This window comes from Falco punctatus, assembly GCF_963210335.1.
Source record: "Falco punctatus genome assembly, chromosome: 6".
In the NCBI taxonomy this organism is placed as follows: Eukaryota; Metazoa; Chordata; class Aves; order Falconiformes; family Falconidae; genus Falco; species Falco punctatus.
In genome coordinates, this window is record NC_137585.1 from 72025482 (window position 1) to 72046792 (window position 21311).

A 21311-nucleotide genomic window follows, 5' to 3' on the forward strand; every position below is an offset into this window, starting at 1 on the left:
TCCTGGGATGCTGTGGCTTGCAGGCTGAGACAGGGGATGCCTTGCAGCCAGGGCACCCAGATGCAGGAGCGCAGCACCCACCCACCCCCCGCCATGTGGCCGCAGGGACTCACCTGTGTCCCTTCAGAGCTTGCAAGGCAGCAGGGGCTGGCTCGGACCCTCTGGGGAGCTGGGCAGCAGCCCTGAGGGATTTTATCCCCGGGCAGGTGGGGAGGGGTGGCTGGCCCGGTGTGCCATGAGACACCCAAAATGTCATCCCTGCCCCAAAGCAAACAGGGCCGACGCAGCCAGGCCCCATCGACGCACACGGGCAGCTCAGCAGTGCGTGGCCCCCGCTGGTCCCTTTGATGGGGTGCCCATGGTGGGGAGGCCCCGGCTTTGCTTTCATCGTCACCAGGGTGGCCGCGCTCGGGTGCCGGCGCAGGGCCGGGGATGAGTCTGGCCAAGATGAAAAGAGCTTCCCCGTCCCTGCGTGTCCTGCTTTCGCTCGTGAGCAGCAGGAGCGGCGTGTCCCCCAGTGCTGCTCACGCAGCCACAACGCCACCACTGCCACGTGTTCCCTTGGCCCTGTGCTGGCACCCAGGTGGTGGCAGCACCCTGGCCTCTGGCATAACCAGGGAAGGGTGCTGGCAGCTGCCATTCCCTGATGTGGGCTGCCCTGGCACAGGGAGGGGCACCCACAGCTTGGGCTGTCTGGGGGGGCTCTTCCTGGCTGGGCAACAGGGTGGGCTCCCTCGCACCATGTACTCCTGGGACACGGGGCAGGGGATGCCCAGCTCCATCCTGGGACACAGGACAGGGGATGACCAGCTCCATCCTGGGACACAGAGCAGGGATGCCCAGCTCCATCCTGGGACACAGGGTAAGGATGCCCAGCTCCATGGCAGGACACAGGGCAGGGATGCCCAGCTCCATCCTGGGACACAGGGTAAGGATGCCCAGCTCCATGGCAGGACACAGGGCAGGGATGCCCAGCTCCATCCTGGGACACAGGGTAAGGATGCCCAGCTCCATGGCAGGACACAGGACAGGGATGCCCAGCTCCATCCTGGGACACAGGGTAAGGATGCCCAGCTCCATGGCAGGACACAGGGCAGGGATGCCCAGCTCCATCCTGGGACACAGGGTAAGGATGCCCAGCTCCATGGCAGGACACAGGGCAGGGATGCCCAGCTCCGTCCTGGGAGACAGGACAGGGGATGCCCAGCTCCATCCCAGGACACGGGACAAGGGATGCCCAGCTCCATGGCAGGAGACAGGGCAGGGGATGCCCAGCTCCATCCCCGGAGACAGGACAGGGGATGCTCCACAGAAGGACACATTGACAGGGGTCCTCCTCATCCTGGCTGCAGCCCTGGCCCCTCACCCTGGCAATGACACTGGGGGCTCCTGCAGCTCCCTGCCACTGAGGCCACCCCCAAAGTGCCAGCCCATGTGAGCAGTCCCACAGCCATTCACAGCCCGGGATCAAACACCTCCGCACAGCATCAAACCTGCCGCGGGCCCTGTGCCAAGGCGACCAGCACGGCAGGAAAGCACCAGCACTGTGGGCTGAGGGGGGCTCCAGCCCCTGCCCATGGGCTTTAACACCCAGCCAAGGGGTTTGGCACCCAGCTGTGGGGCTCAGGATCCAGCTATGGAGTTCAGCACCCAGCCGTGGGGCTCGGCATCCAGCTGTGGGGTTCAGCACCCAGGTGTGGCATTCAGCACCCAGCCACGGGGTTCAGCACCCAGGATTTGGCACTGCCTAGGCAGCCTAAGGGCGACCCAGTTGTAATGGAAACATACTGGCAGGGAAGGGTCCCCACTTATCTGGGAGCCTGCGGCATCCTTGATAAGGACAGCAGAACTGGTGATAATGAAGAGCCCTTTCAGGAAAGTGGAATTTGGTAACAGCCGTGCCAGGAGCCAGTGACCCTTCTCAGGCACAGCTCGAGCTGGTGTGGAGGGTGTGACTGCATGCACAGGGATGTGTGGCAGTGGTGGGGGGACATGGAGGAGGCCACAGGTGAAAAACAGCCGGGTGGGATGGAATGGGGTCACAGAAAGTGGTGATGGAGAGGAGAGGCAGGGATGTGGAGGGGAAACCAGGGATGTGGAGGGGAAACCAGGGATACAGGGGGTGGACACAGGAAAGCAAATGGGAAACAAGGGATGCAAAGGGGAAACTCAGGGATGCAGCAGGGGGAGCCAGGGGTGCGGGCAGGCAAGCAGCTGCCTTTGGGTCTTGGTTGTGTCAGAAGGCAGCCTCAGCCCTGGCCTTTCAGGTGTGGGTGTGTAGGTGAGCATGGCCAGTCTCAAGGGGAGATGATGGAGGCGATAAATGTGCCAGGAGCTGGGGTGGGGGGACACCCTGATTTCAGTTGCAGTAGTGGGATTTTGTTCCCCCCCAACCATACCTCTGCCTGTGCATCCATGGGCAGGGTGCTGGAGCTGGGCCAAGATGGTGGTGATGGCGATGGAGGGTGTCAGACCCACTGCACAATGGCCCACGTGTCTGAAACACAGCGGGCAAGAGGGAACAGCCTGGCCAAGCTGCGTGTGGTTGTGCTGGCTGCCAGGCAGGCCCATACACAACATACATGGGCACCTACACAACATATACAAATGTCTATACAACATATGCTGGCCCCTACACAACATACACAGGCCTCTACACAGCATATATGGACCCCTACACAACACATACGGGCTACACAACATATGTGGGTGCCTACACAACACATACAGGCTTCTACACAACATACACTGTCTCCTACACTACATATACAGGCTTTTACACAGCATCTATGGGCACCTGCACAACATACGCAGGCCCCTATACAACACATATGGCCTCCTACACAACATATGGGCCCCTACACAGCATATAGGGCTGCCCATACAGCGCACACAGGCCCTGAGGCACTGGGGGCTGGGGCTGCCCAGCAGCTTCCATGCTGGATGGGGAAGGGTGCACCAGCCCAGGCGGGCACTCAGTGCCCCCCCAGTACTCTGGGGCACGATGGGCTCCGTGTGTTCCCTCCCAAGCCCCCTGGGGCTCCCCAGCTCCTTGCTTGTCCAGCACATTAGCATGGGGCCAGGCAGTGACATACATGGGCAGCAGGCAGTACCAGGGCTAAGAAGCCTTTCCCTTGTAATTAATTTTAAAAATTTATTTATTTAGTTATTTATGCATATAAATATAATGATTGGGTCATGTCTAGTGACAGCAGTGATGCTCACTCCCTGTGCCAATCACACCCAGGCACGGCTCCAGCTCACATGTGAGCCCCAAGCACTGGCCTGCGCTGATGTGGACCTGACACCTCAGGGACCTCTGGTAATTAATTCCTGATTACAAGCAATGATAGTTTTGACAGTCCGGAGCTCTGGCCCCTGGCATGGGGTGGGTGAATAACAAATCACCAAAGGCACCGTCATTCCATGGGTCCTAACTCCGCACACTGTGGTTCACAGTGTAACAGTTGGCCAAGCACTGAGGGTAACTGGGACCGGCGCGGCAGCGGGCTGGGGGGTGCAGATCACAGCCCTTGCCGCTCTAAGCGCTCACTGCTCTCCCAGCCCACTCTGTCCACTTGGCCAACGTGGTGATGACCCCAGGCAAAGCTGTCCCACTGGCTGCAGACCCGGCCAGTGCTGGCTTGGTGGCACAGCCCCTGCAAGAGCCACCCCGGTGTCAGACCCTGGCACGTCTTGCTCCTTTTGCACCTCAATCTGGAAATTTAACATTTCATTTCTTGACTGTTGGCCCACGCGTGATGAGCATGGAGAGTGCAACCCCAGCAGAAGGACCAGCCGTGTCCCACCAGCATGTCTCTGTGAAGCCTCCAGCCTTGGCCATTGCAGCACACAAGCCAGCTGCTGTTGGCGTTTCAGCTGCACAGGAATGATCCAAACTGCTCCTCCAGATCCTCGGAAGGACCCACAGCCTGAAGCCCAGTCCCTCTCAGAGCCAGCTCACTCATGACGCTGGCCTTGGGCCATCTTTACGCTCACAGCGGGGGGTTGTGTTAATGCACGCTGCCCACTGGTTTCACACTAGCGGATCTCACCACACGCAATAGGAGGGACGTGCCAGCCAGCAGCAGGTCTCACCAAGCAGCCCAGGGTGGTCCCTGCCTGCAATCTGGCAGCTGCCTGGTCATGGCCATGGTGGTGACTACCAGACCTGGGTGCATGGCCACGGTGCGGCTCGGCAGGGTGAGCACTTGTTTGTGCTGTCGGGTGGTGCTTTGTGGTGTCGCAACTCAAATAGAGTCACTGCCCATAGTGCTTTTGTCCCAACAGGTCCTGTGTCCCTGTGGGTCGACTGGTGGGACCTCGGGGGTCACAGGAGCAGCACTGGGCTGGGCGTAGGTACAGGTCTGCACCTGTAAGTGGTCCAGCTCCATGGGGCAGCCAGCCTCCATCCACATGGATTGGGCTGCAGGATGAGGAGCATGTGAGTGACCGGGGGAGCTGCGCCTCTGCCCAGGAGGTGCCCTGACCCCCTCAAGCACCTGCTGACCCCCATGTGCCCACCCCCCCCGCCCAGCATCCACAGACCAGGTGGTGGAAGTGGTCCAATAAATCTGTCTTCAACTCCAAGCACTGGGCATTGGGACAGCCCGACAGCCAGTGGGATGGACAGAGAGCGCTGTAAGGGGCTGGACAACTGGTTGGGAGGGCCAGGTTCTGTGGGACAGGGTGGGGCTGGCCTGGCCAGGACCCCCGGGTGCTGCTGGAGGGTTGGGGTGGCTGGTGGTGAGCGGAGGCTATGGAGGGGGGTGATGGAGATGGGGGTGATGGAGGGGTATGATGGAGATAAAAGGTGTGATGAAGATGGGGGGTGCTGGAGGGGGGTACTGGAGGGGGGATGCTGGAAGGGGGTGCTGGGAGGGGTGCTGGATGGGGGTGATGGAGGCAAAAGGTGTGATGAAGGTGGGGGGTGCTGGAGGGAGGGTGCTGGAGGAGAGAGATGTAGAGGGGTGATGGAGATAAAAGGGGTGATGGAGATGGGGTGATGGAGGGAGGGTGGTGGAGGGGAGGTGCTGGTGCTGGGATGATGGAGGGGGGATGATGGAGGGCTGCTGGAGGGGGGGTGCTGGAGGGAGGTGCTGGAGATAAAAGGTGTGATGGTGATGGGGGGTGATGGAGTGATGATGATGGAGAGGGGATGATGGAGGGAAAAGGGGGCATGCTGGAGGGGAGTGATGTAGAGGGGTGATGGAGATAAAAGGGGTAATGGAGATGGGGTGCTGGAGGGAGGGTGGTGGAGGGGTGGTGCTGGTGCTGGGATGATGGGGGGAGGATGATGGAGCAGGGTGCTGGAGGGAGGTGCTGGAGATAAAAGGTGTGATGGTGATGGGGGGTGATGGAGCGACGGTGATGGAGGTGGGATGATGGAGGGAAAAGGGGGTGTGCTGGAGGGGTAACAGGGCTCAGGTGAGTTGCTGCCCTCCCCCCCCCATGCCCAGGTTTCTATTACTGGCATGACTACCCCTGCAACTACAAGCTCCCCTTCCTGTGCCAGCACCAGCTCTGAGGGGTGGCTGGTCCCATGGGGGTCTGAGTGTGCCCCCATACCACCCTCCCTGCCCACTGCCCTGCAGGGGCCCCCTCATGCAGTAATCTTGGCTGGAGCACCCAGCACCTGCCTGCACCTGTCCTGCTGCCCTGCACACGTCTGCACCGGCAGTGCCACCGCCAAACCCACATGTGCCCCACACATCCAGTGCCCAGCCCCACAGCCAGGGACACCCCCTACCCTGGGGACACCCTCTGCCCTGGGGACACCCCCTGCCTGGGGGGCACCCTCTGCCCTGGGGACAGCCCCTGCTCCTTGGACACTCCAGGTGGGTGGCAGCAGCGGGGACCGTCTGGGCCTTCTGTACTTTGACCATAAAATGGAGAAAAATCTGTAGAAAACTGATGGAAGACCGAGGGGGGCTGGGGACAGCAGGGTTCCTGCTGCGAGTTTGCACCCCCTGCGTGACCCCTGGGCACACCCAGGCGAATGCAGCCGTAGGCACCCCACCATGCCCCCCCCCCCTCCCCATACCGCTCCCACGTGGGGGCTGACACTGAGGGGACGAAGACGCAAGGCCAGGGGTGCTTGGGCACACTTTATTGTTGTGTCCACCCCCGCGGTCGGGGGGCATCTGGGGACAGTGGGGCAGAGGGGTTTGGGGGTCCAGGTTGTGAGGATGCACCATGCCATGGGGCGCAGGGATATGGGGTACGGGTCGGGGGGGTGATGTGCAGTGCAGTGGGGAAGAGGGGCTTGGGGGTCTGGGCTGTGATGGAGCCGTGGGGCACCAGGGTGCAGGGTTTGGGGGTCCAGGATGCACTGGTGCCGTGGAGCGTGGGCTGGGGGAGTGGGCTGTGGCAGGGCCATGGGGTTTGGGGGGCAGCGTGGGGGGCTGGGCCCCCCTAGGCTGCGTATTTGCAGATGAAGGGTTTCCTCTCGCTGCAGGAGTCGTCCTCCCAGGCCATGAACCCTGCGAGACACGGGCAGTGATGCTGGGGAGTCGGGGGGCACACGACCCCCTCCCTTCCCCTACCTGGAGGAGACTCCCTCCCAGCCCCTCCCCCAGCCGGGAGATCCCCTCCCCCACACAGGCACCCCTGCCCACTCCAGACCGGGGGGACGCCTTCCCATCCCCTCCCCCACCCGGGGGGACCCCCACCCCCTCCGCTACCCGGGGGGACCCCTCTCCCGTTCCCCATTTGAAGGGATCCCCTCCTCCTACCCGGGGGGACACCCCCGCCCTCCACCACCCGTTCCCCACCCGGAGGGACCCCTCTCCCGGCCATCCCCACCCCCACCCGGGGGTACCCCCTCCTACCCCCCCGCCCCCCTCACCGGCCGAGTCCTCCAGCGCGGCGCAGCGCTGCCCCGCGGGGGCGTCGTCCCCCTCCCAGGCCGGGGCCGCGGCCGCGTACCGCCCGGCCGAGCCGTCCGCCCACCGCCAGGCGCCGCGCTGCCGGCAGGGCGGGCCGCGTCAGGCAGCGCCGGGCAGCGCCGGGCAGCGCGCGGGGGGCGGCAGGGGAGGGCAGGGCACAAGGGGGTGGGCAGGGCACGGGGGCAGGGCAGGGGTGGGCAGGGACTGGCAGGACGCGGCGGGACGGGCAGAGATGGGCAGGGCACGGGGAGGCGGCCGGGGCACTGGAGTTCAGGCAGGGGTGGGCAGGGACTGGCAGGACGCGGCGGGACGGGCAGAGATGGGCAGGGCACGGGGAGGCGGCCGGGGCACTGGAGTTCAGGCAGGGGTGGGCAGGGACTGGCAGGACGCGGCGGGACGGGCAGAGATGGGCAGGGCACGGGGAGGCGGCCGGGGCACTGGAGTTCAGGCAGGGGTGGACAGGGACAGGCAGGGCACGGGAGGGCGGGTGGGGCACTGGAGTGCAGGCAGGGGTGGACAGGGACAGGCAGGGCACGGGGGGGCTGGCAGGGCACGGTACGGGGGTAATCAGGGGCGGGCAGGGACAGGCAGGATACGGGGAGGCAGCCAGGGCACTGGAGTTCGGGCAGAGGTGGACAGGGACAGGCAGGGCACGGGGGGGTGGGGGCGTGAGCAGGGGTGGGCAGGGACAGGCGGGGCATGGGGGCGTGTGCAGGGCACGGGAGTGCAGGTAGGGTCAGGCAGGGACTGGCAGGACACGGCAGGATGGGCAGGCACAGGCAGGGCACGGTGGGAGGTGGGCAGGGACAGGCAGGGACTGGCAGGACACAGGGGTGTGGGCAGGGGCGGGCAGGGGCAGGCAGGGCATGGGGAGGTGAGCAGGGGCAGGCATGGCACGTGGGGGCAGGCAGGGGTGGGCAGGGACAGGCAGGGAATGGAGGTGTGGGGGGGGGCAGGGGCAGAGCACGCCTCGGGGGTGGTGACCCTGCCAGGAGGGGGGCAACTGCAGGCAGCATCGCCGGCAGCACTGCGGGCGCGCGACACCAACCTGGTAGTAGAGGCCGATCCAGACGTTCTCCTCCTCCTCCTCCCGGCGCTGGTGCTGGGTGATGAAGGTGGCGAGGGCGCGGTGCTCCTCGGGGCTGTGCAGCGAAGCCAGGTGGCACCCCCCACGCGTGGCCCGGCACCAAGCCTGGCACAGACATGCAGGTCAGGGGACCTGGCAGCACTGCCTGCACAGGGGGGGCTTGAGACCCCCCAGTACCCACCTCTGCCTTCCTCCAGGTGAACTCCTGGCCGAAGTACCCGTAGCACTGCCCACTGAAGTCCAGCCAGCCCCGGGGACACTTGTTTGCCTGCACCCCTGCTCAGGGCGAGTGAAGGATGTCACCATGCCCGCCCCCCCCAGCAGCACCTGCCTACCGTTGGCACCTGGCAGGTGGCAGCCTGGGGGGCTCACGGCCCCCATATGGGGAGCTGATCCCCAGCTGCTGCATTTCAGGGAGCCCCCAGTGCCCTCCCCTGCCCACCCTCAGGCCACGCAGGGAGCTGTGGCAGGTAGGGGGGTGCCCTGGGGGTGGGTAACATGGGCAAAGGGCCGGGGCAGGGGGGGAAGGCAGGGGGCAGGCAGGGGCTCACCTCGTAGCAGGGGGTGCAGGGCCAAGCAGCTGAGCAGGCAGAGCGCCAGGAAAGCAGCTGGTGCCATCCTCTCCCTTCCCTGCCGCAGTGGGGGGGTTGGAGCGCCTAATTCCCCCCCACAGCACCCACCATCCACCCCAGCACCCGCCCAATGCCCCAGCACCCAGTGCCCCAGCACCCACTGCTTGTCCAGCACCCACCACCCCATTGCCTGCCCCAGCCCAGCACCCACCACCCCATTGCCCGCTGCGGCACCCACTGCCCGCCCAGCAGCCACTACCCCCTTGACTGCTCCGGCACTCACTGCCCACCCAGCACCCATTCCCCACCCCAGCACCCATGGCTGCAGCACCCATCCGGCACCTGCGGGAGCGACGTGGAGATGAGCCCGGCTGGAGCAGGACGCAGGCGTCCCAACACCTTTATAGGTGCTGCGGCCGGGGCGCGGGCATCAGATAGCGTGGCAGACAGGGCGGGTGGCACCTACTCCTGGGTGCTGGCACCCAGATCAAAGGGGAGCGGCAGCTTGCCCACGGCTCCTGCTTGCCACATGCAGGCGGGACCCCCCAGTGCTGGTGCAGCCCCGTGGCAGGACGCCCAGCCCAGGCCTCCCCTCGCTCCAGCACTCCCAGAGGCACCACTCCCTGGGTGGATGCACTGTCGTCCCCGGTGGTGCCAGCACCTCATGCCACCTGGGACCCCAGTGAGCCCATGGCAGAGCCTGAGGCCACCACCTCTGCCCCCCTGCCAGCTGTGGGTGATGCTCCGAGCCATGCCAGGAACCCCGAAACTCCATGCCCTGCCAAGCCCCACGGTCCCAGCCCCACCACCGTGAACCCCCAGACACCCTGGGGTGCTGCCCTGGCTCTCCGCGCTCTGGGTGCCAGGGTAGGGCACCCCCTGGGGAGGCAATGCTGACCGGCGCAGGGGAGCTGGGCTGTGCTGGGGTGCGGTGTCAGTAGTCTGCGGGGTCACAGTGACTGGCAGAGCCCTGTCCATGTCGGTGCTCCTCAGGCAGCAGCTGGTGCTCACCCCAGCGATGGTGCCCAGCCCTGGGCTGTACCTTGCCAGGCTGTCTCCTCTGTGCCCAGTCGTGGCCATGGCCTCCTGTGGCATGCACCGCACCAGCGTGAGTGTGCATCACACCAGTGTGAGCACCCACCACACCAGCACGAGCACCCACCATGCTGGTGTGAGCACTCACCGCACTGGCGTGAGCACCCACCGCACCAGCATGAGCACCCACCACACTGGTGTGAGCACCCATGGCTCCAGCATGACCACACGTTGCACTGGTGTGAGCACCCACCACTCTGGTGCAAGCACCAGCCAGCATGGGGACGGGGTCACTGCCCCATGGGTGGGGGTGGCAGCAGCCAGGACACCTGGGCAGAACCGCAAACCAGCAGGACAGGAGGCATAGGCCAAGTGATGGACATGTGCCCGTGGGGAGGGACCTGTGAGGGGACAGGGGGTGCTGGGAGGAAGCACCCTGTTTTAGGGGTGCCATCCCCATGGGAACACAGCCCCCCAAGCAGGGCCAGGCTCAGGGGTTAAGGTGCTGCATTGTTGGGGAGAGGGCCAGGGCCAGGGCTGGGCATGCTGCCCACATTGGAAATCAGATAAGGGAGCAGGGACCAGCGGCTCCCGGAGTGGCTCCAGCCATGGCTCCTGGCGTGGCTCCCGACAGACATGCATTATGGCTCCTGACACGCACCAGCAGCTCCTGCTCCACCTGGGGTCCTGGCACAGCCCCTGGCAGGGGCACCTGCCTGTGGCCTCCGGAGTCCCCACCGCACTTAGCCACCAGGTCCCAACTTTAAGACCCCCATCTGTGGGGCTGAGCTGGACTGTGGGGCCAGGCTGTGGGGCAGGATGCAGCCCCAGTGAAGGTGCAGCCTCGATGCAGGGTTAGGGTGCAGGATGCGGCCCCAGTGCCCCAGTTCAGGGTCAGGGCACAGAATGCAGCCCCAGTGTGGGCTCAGGGTGCAGCATGCAGCCTGGGGTGAGGGTAGCCCCACACCTGGCCACAGGAGGGACCCCGGCTCAGCAGCTCATGGTGGGTGCAGAGTCCATGCCAGCTCTGGGGATGTCACTGCGGTGCCACCTCCCCATCACCTCCTCACTGTGTCCCCCAGCATGGGGACATCAGGCAGTTCTGGCAGCCCAGGAGGGGAAACAGGCAGAGGTGCAGAAAGGGGGTGTAAGGCAGCGTGTGCAGGCAGGGAGTGGGTGCCAGGTGGGGTCTTAGGCTGCATCCCAGGAGAAGATGCCCACAGCGGGGGACTCTGAGCCCCATGCTGGGCCTGGCTGTCCCCCAGCCCACCGGGCAGCTCTGGGCTGGCCAGCCATCCCAAGTCTCGATGTGGGCGGGCGCTGGCTGGGTGGCACCAATGCTGTGTGAGCTCGGTGGCTGCGGGCAGCTGGAGGGGGAACGGTGCCAAGTGCCTCCAACTGCGGCGTGCTGCACGGGGCGAGGTGTCCCGCCGTGCTGGACACGGCCAAGGGGCTCTGCGTAGCGTGTGTCCCTGCCGCCGTGCCCCACTGCACACTCCTCGTCATCGCCACGCAGGCGGCTGGTGGGCACGGCTCACCGCTCACCACCTCACCACCCCGTGGAGCCTTTCATCTGCTGCTTGACGTGTTGATGATGCACCTGCTGCCTGCTGGGGGGCTGCCAGGACCCCCTGGGGACGCCATGGGTGCAGGGGAGCACAGCCTGATGGAGGGCACGGAGCTCACACCAACAGTCTTTATTGGAAACGTGTACAGAGCAGCAACACCCTTGCTGCCCCCCAACCCCCTGCCCAGCACCAGGGCTCAGAGTGGCCCCTGCTGGCCCCTCCAGGCTGGGGTCTGAGCCCACTCCCCCCTCATTTCCCCGCCTTCTCGGCTGGCTTGTCGAAGAGCTCAGCGATGTCCAGCATGGCCTGGCGGATGTTCCTCCCAAAGCGCTTTGAGTCCTGCAGGGCAGCACCTGTGATCTCTGTGGCCTGTGGCCCCCCCAGCCCCTAGGCCACCCCCTGTGGCCTACCACAGGTGGGACACCTGGCAGGTCCTGCACTGGCAGCACCATGAGCCTTGAGCAGGGTGGTGGTCCCACAGGAGAGGGGCTGGGTCACAGTGGGGTCAGGGTCAGGGTCGGGGGGCTGGCTCAGACCCATGGGAACCCCAGAGGAGATCCTACAGCATGGATGGCAACTGCAGCACTGGTAAAGCTGCTGCTGCCTGCCCTGCCTGCTCTGCCCAGGGAGCCCCCAGCCCCTGCACCCCTGCTCCAGGGAGCCTCCCCAGACCCCTGCCCCATGGCTCTCACCGTCTCAGAGCTGGAGAACTTGCTGGAGACATGGAAAGTGATGAGGTTCTCACCAGCGATGATGTAGGAGACACCGTAGCCATCATCTGCCACCTGCAGGGGGAGGTGAACAGGGCCATGGCACCCCCAGGGGGTACCTACCTGGGCCATGGGGCTGGGGGCACCCAGCATGGGGCATGTTCCGGCCCCAGAGCTGCAGGCAAGGGGGATGGGCTACAGACCCCCACTCCTGCCCTTGCACACTCACCCACCTGCCCCACCATGCACATTATCCCCCCACCCCCCAGCCTTGCTGAACACCCCTGGGATGCTCACGGGGCCAAAGCCGCCACCACTAGAGACGTGGTCGGGGTACTTGTTCAGGTCGAACATCTTCAGCTGCTGCTGTGGTGTCTGGCTGGTGGAGAGGCGCCAGGGCTCCGACAGCACCTGCCCCAAACTAGTGTTGGTGCCGCCAGCCAAACGCCTCGCTGCACCCCACTGCACCCTGTTCAACCACACCATGCCCCACTGCACCCCGCTGCACCTTGCTGTGCCCAAATGTGCCCCGCTGCACCACACTGCGCCCCACTGCACCCTACTGCACCCTTACTGCAACCTAATGCACATTCAGCCCTTGTGCATGTGTGTGCTGGTGACACATGTAAGGGTAGTGCCCACACGGTGTCCCATGTGCTATGCATGTTGCTGGCATGGTGTGGTGCTGTGCGTGCCCCTGTGCCCACCCCAGCTCACCTGGGCCAGGAAGGGGGACTGTATCCCCAGGTAGCGGGACACCACGTAGAGGCAGAAGAGGTGTCGGTCGATGCCGGCCCCGGTCATGGCCAGGCGGTACATGTGCTGGTGCTTGTCGGCCGCCACCTTGAAGAGCCGCTGGCGCTCAGCTCGCTGTGGGGAGAGCCAGGCTCAGGGCTGGTGCAGGCTGGGGTCCTGTAACCCCCAGCCTGGCCACCTGGGAGCTCCGTGCAGGGCAAGTGCTCCCTAGTCCTGCCTGGGAGAGGCAACAGCTGTGTAGCTCCAGGGGAGACGGTCCTGAGGGATGGGGACCTCCCAAGGACAGGAATGTTCCCCACAGATAGGGACCAGCATGGGGACCTCCCCAGGGACAGAGATGTCCCCCAAGGATGGAGACCTCCACAGGGACAGGGACCTGTTCCAGAGGTGGACACTTTCTCCGGGGATGGCAATGTCCCCAAGGAATAGGGACCTCTCCTAGAGATGGGGTCCTCCCCAAGAGATGGGGACCTCTGTGAGGGATGGGGACATCCTTGAGAAATAGGGACATCTGCCACAAATGGAGCCTTCCCTGAGAGAGAGATCATGAGAGATAGGGACCTCCATGAGGGATGGGGACCTCCTCCAGACATGTGGATCTCCTTGAGGGATGAGGACCACCAGAGAGAGGGGAGGTGCAGACTGAGCCCCGACCTGGCTGGGGACAGCAGGACAGAGCCAAGGTCTTGGAGGGGAGATGTGGGGGGTTGGGGTTGGGGGGCTGCAGACCCGGACCCTGGCGCATTGCTCACGGTCTTCCGGGCATCCCCCATGCTGCGCACGAAGGCGGTGGACTCAGCGGTGCAGGACCTCACCGTCTCTGTCCGGCCCTCACGGAATAGACGCGTCATGGAGGCCTCGTAGGTGAGGCAGAAGCAGCCCTTGTCCTGCAGAGAGGCTGGGTCAGACCAGGGCGTGCCCAGGGGATGTTGCCCCTGTCCCCATCCCCATCCCATCCCAGTCCCTGTCCCCAACTCCAACCCCATCCCATCCCCATCCCCATTCCTGTCCCTGTTCCTCTCCCCATCCCATCCTTGTCCCTGTCCCCCTCCCTGTTCCCATCCCCATTCCTGTCTCTGTTCCTGTTCTTGTCTCCATCCCCATACATGTTCCCATCCCTGCCCCCATTCCCATTCCTGTCTCCATCCCCATCCCATCCTGTCCCCATCCTGTCCCTCTTCCCATCCCTGTCCCTCTTCCCATCCCGTCCCTGTTCCCGGCCCGGCCGGGGCAGCTCACACGGAAGTGTGCGAGCTGCAGGGAGATCTGGATAAAGGCGTCGGGGCTGGTCCGGCACTTCTTGATCAGCCCCTTCCCAAACTCAGAGAACTGGAAGCAGCAGAAGTCCACATCATCGGCCAGTGCCTTGGCCAGGCGGTACGAGCTCTCGATGGTGTCACGGCACTGCAGGGAGGCGCAGCCATGGCAGACAGGGCGTACAGCCCCAGCCCCCCATTGCCTACGGTGCGGGGACACTGGTGGCTCAGCCCCAGCCCAGGGCACACATGCACCCGGTGCACTGGTGCTGCGGGGCCTGGGGAGGGTGATTGGGGTGCAGAGAGCCCACCGTGATGCCGTGGGGCACAACAGGGGTGGCCAGGGTGCAGAGAGCTCACCCCAACGATGTGGGGTGCAGGGGATGGCTGGGGTGCAGAGAGGCCACCCCGATGCCATGGGGCAGGGGGGTGGCTGGGGTGCAGAGATCCCACCCCAATGGTGTAGGGTGCAGGGGGTGGCTGGGGTGCAGGAGAGCTCACCCCAATGACATGGGGAAGTGGGGTGGCTGGGGTGCAGAGAGCCCCATGGGGCGCAGGGGACTCTGAGAACCTGCCTGCAGGGCTGCGGCTGGGGGGCCAGACCCACCTCCTGGGGGATGTCCCACTGGAGGCGCTGGGGGGGGGCGAGCTGAGTGTTGGGCTCGCCCCGGCAGTGTCCCCGATCGGTGTAGCCCAGCTGGAATTTTTCTGTTGCCAGTGCAAACTGAGGGGAGAGGTCCCTGAGTGTGGGGCACCGGCCCCCTGCACCCCCCCAGCATTGCTCCATCCACCCCCAACTCACCACCCGCCTGCCCTACTTGCTCAGGGCTGCCCCACACCCTCCCCCAGGGCTGCCCCACACCCTTCTCCAGAGCCCCACTCACCCCAGACTGCCCCCTCTGACTCCTCCAGACCCCAGGAGAGAGGTGCTCAGCCCGGGGGGTGCCCACCTTGGAGTCCCATGCCCTGGGGTGCCCAACTAGGGGTGTCAATGTGGATCCTCAGCCCCAGGGGTCCCCCTTGGAGCCCCAGGGTGCCCAAGGAGGGTGCACAGCTGGGGTGCCCCCTGGGGGCACCCCTTCACCCCCCGTTACCTCCCAGAGGTGCCCGATGATGGGCGCATCAGCCCAGGAGTGCTCGGCATTGGCCCCCAGCTTCCCATTCTTGTAGACCACCAAGGTGAAGGACTTGTCAAACCAGCTGCAGGGAGCCGGGTGGTGAGGGCAGGGTGGGCACTGGGGACTGGGGGGAGCTGGGGCAGGGGGGCTGGGGGGCTGCCCACCGGTCATAGCACTGTCCATGCAGCAGGGATTTGGCATAGGTGTCCATGCAGCCCTCCTTGCCCGCGACATAGCCGTGCTCCTCCTCGTCCAGCGTCAGGAAGAAGGCTGCCCGCTCGATAGCATCCAGTGACACCTTGTTCTTCCCATGGCTGAAGAACCGGGCTCGAGCCTCAGCCCAGGGCACCCTGCCGGCACCACCAGCATGAGGGCCCGGGACTGGTGATGCCCTGATCTGCTGCCCCCCAAGCCCCCCAGCCCCACCTGCACTGCAGCACCCACCCATGGTGGCCACCACCACCATCAACAGCATGAGAGTGTGGGGTTGGTGATGCCCACTGTCCCACGGAGCCCCTTGAGCCCACTGCCCATGAAGCCCCAACTCCCACCCATGGGTGGCCCTTGGGTCCGCCACTGGGAGCCAGAGAGTGTGGGGCCGGTGATGCCCATCATCCCACAAAGCCCCCGAAGCCCACAACCCCAACCCACATCACAGCCCCCACCCGTGGGTGGCCCCAGGATCCAGCACTAGGAGCCATGAGGGTGTGGGGCAGGTGATACCTACCATCCTGCTGAGGCCCCCAAGCCCACCACCCCCATGCCCCGACCCACACTGCAGCCCCCCCACCCATGAGTGGCCCAAGGTGGCCCCCCCACCCAAGTGACCCATCCCCAAGCATCTCCTTCATCTCCCTGCGCCTGCTCAGCACCCATAGTATACACGGTGTGCCCGGAGCACAGGGACCCACGGGGACATCAGCACCTCTCGCCAGCGGTGAGTGCTGCCAGCCGCTCCTCGCCAGGCTGGGGGGGGGAGGGGTCATCCAGGATGCGCTGGAACTGCAGCTCCAGGTCACAGGGCTGCAGCGGCTGCCCCCCATAGTAGAGCCAGACCTTGTAGAAGCGGCCCTTGTGGTAGACAGCCAGGTGCTTGCTGTCCACCAGGTGCAGCAGCGTGTCTGAGGACACACACCAGTGTTACGGCCACTCCATGCCCCGGGACCCCACCTGGGACAGACCCTGAGGAATGGGGACCCTCCCGGTGCCCCGTACCCGTCTCCTTGCCGGGGATGCGGGTCGTGTTGAACATCCGTTCGGACTGGTAGGAGCACATGGGCACGATGCCCAGCGCCATCATCTGCATGGGGCAGTGGTGAGTCGGGGCCAGGATGCCTGTGCCCTCACCTCTGCCCCCTGCACCCCCCAACCCCAGCCTCCCTGAGCCTCCCTGCAGCCCCAGGACCCCATGCCAGCCCCACAGTGACTCCACCCCAGACCTACCCTTCCCCAACACCCCCAGCTCCCCCAGTGCCCTGGGTGCTCACGGGGGGGATCTCCCCACGGTCCAGCTTGCGGCGGTACATCAGGATGGCATGCACCATGTTACCTGCCCGAGCAGCCTGGATGTGGCTGGGGGTCACGTAGAGGAAATCCTGGGGACAAGGGATGGGGTTCGATGAGGATGCCAAGGGGCAGCTGGTGGGGGTTTTGGGCATGGCAGTGGTCACCCCAACCCTTACCATGGCATAGTAGTTGCTGTTGACCATGAGTGGGCTGCGGCCATGCAGGTAGATGTACTGCTCCCACCAGTCGCTCACCTGCAGGGATGGGGATGGGGATTGTGAGGGGGTGCAGGACCCCCTGCCTCTAACAACCCAGCTGCGGCACCCAGGAGGACCCAAGTCCCCCCCTCTCATGATGATGGAGGACAGCAGGGCCACGGGCTTGAGTTTGGGTCATCATCCCTGGTGCTGGAGGGGGGGACCACCACAGTAGTCCCCGCCTCCAGCACTGGAGAAGCCCAGGATACTCACATAGTTGGTTGTCCACCAGGACTTGAGGATCAGGTACTTCTGCAGCCGTGGAGCTGTCTTCTCCTTGAACTCCTTGGCCAGGGCCTCCATCTTACTGTACTTCTCGTCATCCATGAGCGGGCGCACCGACTCCAGGTACTGCAGGGAGGGGGCTCGGTGTGACACCCCCATCCTCGGCCCACTGCAGACAGACCCTCCAGTCTCATCCCAGCTCCTTACCCGGGTGATGGTGGCCTCCACAGGGGGCACAGGGAGCTTGGGCAGAGAGGTCTGGAAGCTGTAGAGCAGGGGCTTGCGGATTGACAGCACCTTCATCAGCGCCTGCCAGGCATGCCAAGGGGATGGGGGGATGAGGCTGAGCTGCAGGAGTGTGGCATGGCCATGCATTGCCCGCGCACCAGCTCCTGCTGCTGGCACTGGGAGTCCTGCATGTGCCTGCTGCACTGCAGCCAGGTCCTAATCATGCACGCTGGCTGGTCACAGCCCTGCATGCTGTCGCTGTCCCTTTCCCAGCCCTGCATGCTCCCCTGCACCGCAGCTGGGTCCCAACTGTAGTTGCTGCCCCTGACACCCTGGCCTGGGCAGCTGCTCCTGCCCATGCCCACCCTGGGCAGAGCAGCCCAGAGCAGCTCGTGGCCTCGCTGTCCGGCTCCTGCAGCTCCCCTGGGCCCCTGGCACCCACCGCCTCCAGGTCACAGAGCGGGCTCATCTCGTCCCCACCACCAGCAGCTTCGCAGCCCTGGCCGGCGCCCCAGCACCCACTATGCTGCACATGTGCATGCACTCATGCATGCAGATGCAGACACTCTGCACCCTATGCCTTAGCATCCTCCTGCACCTACACTGGCAGCACGCCACTCAGCACCGCTTGCCCTGCCGTGCCAGGCCAGTGATGGTGCCAGTGCCCGTGTCGGTGCTGGCTGTAGGTCCTGCTCACCACCCAGATCCTGGTGCTGCGGCTCATCTTGCCATGCGGCTCAAACATCCAGCCATGGTAGGAAAGGAGCAGCTTCAGCGCCTGCCGGAAGAGCAGGACGGCAGAGAGCCAGGCGCCGGTGGAGAAGATCACAGTGCTCACCATCGTCCGGCTCTCATAGCTCAGGAGGCGGCTGTGGGGGCAGACAGGGTGAGGGGGGACATGGCGGGCTGGGGGGACATGAAGGGTGGGACCTCTGGGGGATGTCCCCAAGTGGGGCTGTGCCCGTGGGATAGGGGTGTGTGGGGTGGGACCCCCAGGGGTTGCCACAGGCTCCCATCGCCATCCTGGGGCAGCAGCAGACATGCCGGGGGGTCCCTCTGCAGGACCATGAGTTGGGACATGGGGGGTGGTCCCCAGCGAGGGATGTGGCCAGCGGGACTATGATTATGGGGGAGTGGTCCCCCCTGGCCAAGCCGCCCATGCTCACCTCTCAGGCAGGCAGTGGCGGATGCGGGCAATCATCCCCAGGGAGGGGTCAACCTGGCAGTAGAAAGAGCCAGCGGTGGCCATCACGACCACCATCCAGCTGGAGGGGGAGGCAGGGTAGACGCCGGTCAGGAAGCTGTTCTGTGGGCACAGGTGGGGTCAGGGTGGCGGGGACGGCAGGGACAGGGGGGTCCAACCGTCCAGCTGCCCCTGGCCGAGCCCACCTTGGCGCGGACCAAGCGCTTCTTCCAGGAGGAGATGCCAGCAAGGTACAGCTGCCTGACAGCCTCGCGGCTGAGGTGGAAGTCCAAGCCCTCAGGGGTGACAGTGAACTGGAAGGCCACAGCTTGGTGAGCCTCCGCCATCCTGGGTGTCTGCTGGCACCTGCTGGGGGACACACATGGGGGTGCTGAGTGCAGCGACAGCCACCTCCGGGATATGCTGCCCAGGATGGAGCGGGGACCCTTGCCCAGCCCTGGCACCAGGGAGCAAAGACATGGGGGAGGGGGGGGCAGTGGGTGCCCTCACCCACGGGGTGGGGGTTCTGCCGTGGCACTGCCCGGGCCGGTGCAGTGCACAGGCACTGGTGCAGCCCTGGAGGTGGTGTGCTGGCTGCAGTGCCAGGATGTCCATGTCCCGTGGGAGCCTGCCAGCCCAGTGCGCGTGCTGCGGCCCAGTCACGCGGCGCTGGCCGGGTGCCCACTGAGAGAAGGGTCAGTGCCGCCTCCAGTCCCCGCAGCGTCCCCAGCGCTGGGAGAGAGGGGACACACCCCTGCTGGTGGGCAGCTGCCGGCCCCTGCCCGTGGTGAAACCCTGGGAGGACGAGGCAGCACGTGCCCCTGTGCCGGGCGCAGGCAGCCGTGCTGCACCGGGAACGCTGCCCGCCAAGCCAACAGCCGGAGCCACGGGGCGAGCAGGGACCCTGCTGCAGGCACAGCTGGGATCCCGGGATCCTGCTGTTGTGGGTGCCGGTGGTGCCAGCCCAGGGCTGAGCCCGAGGGCCGTGGGGCCCGCGGGTGCTGCTGCTGCAGCCCAGGCCTCAGGCAGGGGGAGACCCCTAGGTGCCTCAGGCACCAGTGTGCTAGTGGTGCCCTTCACACAGGCACCTTCGGGCTGAAGGCAGAAGCTTGGCAGGAACCGTGTCACAGCACTACTGCTACATTGTGCTGCACTGCACCGTGTTGCACCGCACGGCTACACCGCACTACACTATCTGCACCGCACAGCCATACCATGCCGCACCACACTGCACAGCTGCACCATGCTGCACCACACTGCACTGTGCTGCACCACACAGCCACACTGCACTGCGCTGAACTGCACCGCACAACCGTCCTGCGCTGCACTGCATGGCTGCACTGCACTGCACTGCACTGTGCCTGCACCACACAGCCACACTGCGCTGCACTGAACAAACTGCAATACCACACAGCCATACCATGCTGCACTGCATCGCTGCACCGCACTGTACCACACTGCACTGCTCTGTGTGGTTACGCAGCACTGCACTGGTGTGCATTACACTGCACTGAACTGCATTGCTCTGCACTGTGCTGTTACACTGCACTGCACAGCATTGCCCAGCACTGAACCGTACAGCCTGGCACTGCCTCATGCCGCACGGCACTGCATTAAACCGCTATCACCCTGCACTGAAGTGCTCTGCAGTGTAGTGCACTGCCCGGCTGCACTGCACTGCACCCTGCTGCATGTGATCGCCCTGCACTACACTGCAGACCACAGTACAGCATGGCACAGCACAGCACTACACCGCATGGTGTGGTACAGCACTACACAGCACAGCACAGCACCACACAGAGCACTGCACAGCGTGTGCATGGTGTGGCAACACTGCACACCACTGCATGGTGTGGCAAGGCTCAGCATGGCATGGCACAGCACTGCATGGCACTGCACAGCACCGCATGGCACTGCACAGCACCACACAGCATGGTACAGCACTCCATGGCCCCTCACAGCACCGCATGGCATGCCACAGCAGCGTGTGGTGTGGCACAGCACCGCATGGCATGGCCCTGCACTACATGGCATAGCACAGCAGTGTGTGCCGTAGCACAGCACCACACAGCATGGCCCAGCACCACATGGCATGGCCCAGCACTACGCGGTGCAGGATAGCGTGGCAGGGCACTGCACAGCACGGCCTGGCCCCCCGCGGAAGGGCAGGGCAGTGCCGGCCCGTGCCCCCGGGACCCGCAGGCCCCACGCCGTGGGTGGGACGAGGCTCCCAGCCCCGCGGCCAGCGCCGCAAGGTCACCGGGGCCGGGGCCCCGCAGCCGCCTGGAGAAGCCGCTGCCCGGCCCGGGAGCCCTCGGGCCCCGCTGCCGCCGCCGGGACCGGGGCAGCGCGGGCAGCCGCGGGGCCGGGGGTGCGGGGGGGTCTGGAGGACGCTCCCTACGGACACGGGTGGGAGCCGGCGCCCGGCGCGGTGGGTAGGGGGCCGCGGGGTCCCCCGGCGCCGGGGGGGTGCTGGTGCCCGCCCTGAGCGGCTCCCGCCCCCGCTGGGCTCCCCCACGCGTGGGTCCCCCCCGCCCGGGTGCCCGGTACCTGCTCGGGGGCGCGGACGGCGGGCGGCGGCCCCGGGGACGGCGGCTCCCTGCGCCCCGGCACCGGTAACCGGACACCGGCGGCGGGCGGGACCCGCTGCATGGCCCGAAATGGCAGCGCTCGCCCGCCGCTCCACCCCCGCACCGCGCTCGGCCCCGGCGGGGGCCAGCACCGCGGGAAAGGGCCGGCACCTCGGGAAGGGACCGGCACCCCGGAAAAGGGCCGGCACCCCGGGAAAGGGACCGGCACCCCGGGAAAGGGACGGCACCCCGGGAAAGGGACGGCACCCCGGGAAAAGGACGGCACCCCGGGAAGGGGACCGGCATCCCGGGAAAGAGACGGCACCCCGGGAAGGGGACCGGCATCCCGGACG

The 21311-nt window shown here is 65.6% G+C and overlaps 1 protein-coding gene across 2 annotated transcripts; it reads right to left on the reverse strand.

Annotated features, from left to right (window-relative positions):
- Window positions 1-11263: 11263 nt before the first annotated feature.
- Window positions 11264-21108, reverse strand: CPT1B (carnitine palmitoyltransferase 1B). Of its 2 annotated transcripts, none has more exons than XM_080393893.1 (19): window positions 20939-21108; window positions 18595-18754; window positions 18372-18511; window positions 17903-18074; window positions 17185-17286; window positions 16966-17103; window positions 16672-16749; window positions 16477-16584; window positions 16205-16289; window positions 15915-16110; window positions 15154-15339; window positions 14966-15071; window positions 14479-14595; window positions 13855-14019; window positions 13368-13502; window positions 12577-12729; window positions 12157-12270; window positions 11842-11934; window positions 11264-11488 (listed from the first exon to the last, which is right to left on the reverse strand). In XM_080393893.1, exons 2-19 carry the CDS (start codon window positions 18733-18735, stop codon window positions 11399-11401), a joined length of 2319 nt encoding a protein of 772 aa, XP_080250019.1. In that variant the 5' UTR covers window positions 18736-18754; window positions 20939-21108; the 3' UTR covers window positions 11264-11398. The 2 variants fall into 2 exon arrangements, with proteins under 2 accessions (XP_080250019.1, XP_080250018.1); XM_080393892.1 differs by having other exon boundaries at window positions 18595-18757; window positions 20939-21107.
- Between the last annotated feature and the right edge of the window lie 203 nt (window positions 21109-21311).

Coding starts and splice junctions, on each gene's coding strand:
- CPT1B (XM_080393893.1), bottom strand. CDS start 18,735: ATGGCGGAGGCTCACCAAGCTGTGGCCTTCCAGTTCACTGTCACCCCT. Junction 15,340..15,914: donor GCACTCACCGCTGGCGAGAG/GTGCTGATGTCC, acceptor TGGTGCCGGCAG/GGTGCCCTGGGCTGAGGCTC. Junction 14,020..14,478: donor AGTGGGACATCCCCCAGGAG/GTGGGTCTGGCC, acceptor GCCTCCCTGCAG/TGCCGTGACACCATCGAGAG.